This window comes from Brassica napus, unplaced genomic scaffold (genome assembly GCF_020379485.1).
Source record: "Brassica napus cultivar Da-Ae unplaced genomic scaffold, Da-Ae ScsIHWf_2756;HRSCAF=3524, whole genome shotgun sequence".
NCBI lineage: Eukaryota > Viridiplantae > Streptophyta > Magnoliopsida > Brassicales > Brassicaceae > Brassica > Brassica napus.
Genome location: NW_026016029.1, coordinates 31269 through 32613, shown reverse-complemented (window position 1 = coordinate 32613; position 1345 = coordinate 31269). Strand labels below are relative to the sequence as shown.

The 1345-nt window shown below is 33.5% G+C and overlaps 1 protein-coding gene across 1 annotated transcript; it reads right to left on the bottom strand.

Moving 5' to 3' along the window:
• Positions 1 to 191: 191 nt before the first annotated feature.
• LOC125602137 (VQ motif-containing protein 1-like) lies at positions 192 to 1095 on the bottom strand. Its single transcript, XM_048773970.1, has 2 exons — positions 1047 to 1095; positions 192 to 748 (listed from the first exon to the last, which is right to left on the bottom strand). The coding sequence occupies exons 1-2, from the start codon at positions 1093 to 1095 to the stop codon at positions 447 to 449; spliced, it is 351 nt and encodes a 116-aa protein (XP_048629927.1). The 3' UTR covers positions 192 to 446.
• Positions 1096 to 1345: the final 250 nt, after the last annotated feature.

Genomic DNA, 1345 nt, shown 5'->3' with positions numbered 1-1345 from the left:
TAAAAGGAAACATTAATTCCTTGTTTTTTAACATTTCTAGATTACATGATCAAAAAGCATTAAGTAAGTAAAGTTACACACTGATTTGTTTAACACCAAGTTGGCGAGTTATGACAAACTCCCAAAGACTAAAAGCCAGCGGAACAAACAATGTTCCCTAGAAACAAAAGCCGACAGAACCATAGTGATTCTCCGGAGACTTAACTACAACTTATCAAACACCATTTAAGAGGCCAGAGTACACATAATAAAGCAGAACCAACATCTTTAAGCAAAACACTCTATAAAGAGAAATCATATTAAGCAAAAGAAATCAAAATATAGGTTCGCTCGTGTTTAAAAGGGCTTAAGATACAAAGATGAGACCCAATGGCCATAACAACCACGAGAAAAAAAAACTAATCAAATAGTAAAAAAGAAAAAACGTATTTTCAAATTTTCACTAGTCAAGTTTCTGACCATAGATTAAACAATTCGCCGACCGGAGGCATCTCCCTAAAAAATCTATCGAACTCCGTCGTCTCTACACCTCCCTCTGCTTCTCTTCCGCCGCCAAAATACTGATGTGATGAATCTTTTCCACCGTACCCTTGAGCGGAGAATTCGAAAGGACCCTCAGCGACGACGGCGTTTTTACCGGTGAGTTCTTGAACAATCGACTTGAAGCTCCGAGCATCTGTCTGGATGTACCGTGTGTTAATGAAGACAACCTTCATCGGCTCAGACCTAACTCTAGAATATTGATGATCTGCTTTTTTTTAAGACAACAAAATTAGAATGTGTTTTGGCCTCTGAGTAATTGCCTGTTGAATCTCCAGATGCTTGTTATATGTGTAGACAAATACATGGGGTATATATACAGAGGACCAAAAAATTATGTGTTGTATTTTAAAAGTATATATTTCAGAAACATTTAGTGTTGCGATTCCTTATGAACTATATGGATAAGAACATATTTCTTTATTGTTGTAGCATAATTTAAAATCATATATAAACGCAACTATTATATAGGTTGGAATGATATATTGATTCTGGTACATGCTTACGTATGGTGTTACGATCATAGGCTTTTTCATGAATAACGATTTTTTTCATATAAGGAGTTTCCACTTACTATAGAAATTTGACTCAGTTAACCAACGTTGCATTATAACAAAGAGGTTTGTAACCTAATGGATCAAATTAAACTGGAGATTGTAACTTTATTTGATAGATACTTTTTTAAACAAATTTGATAGGTGTTTTAGAATTTTATACGAGTAACAAAACTATTTATAATTTTTGGCAAAAAGGAAAAATATTAATTTATGGTATTTTTAACGAAAATATTAATTTACGGTCAATC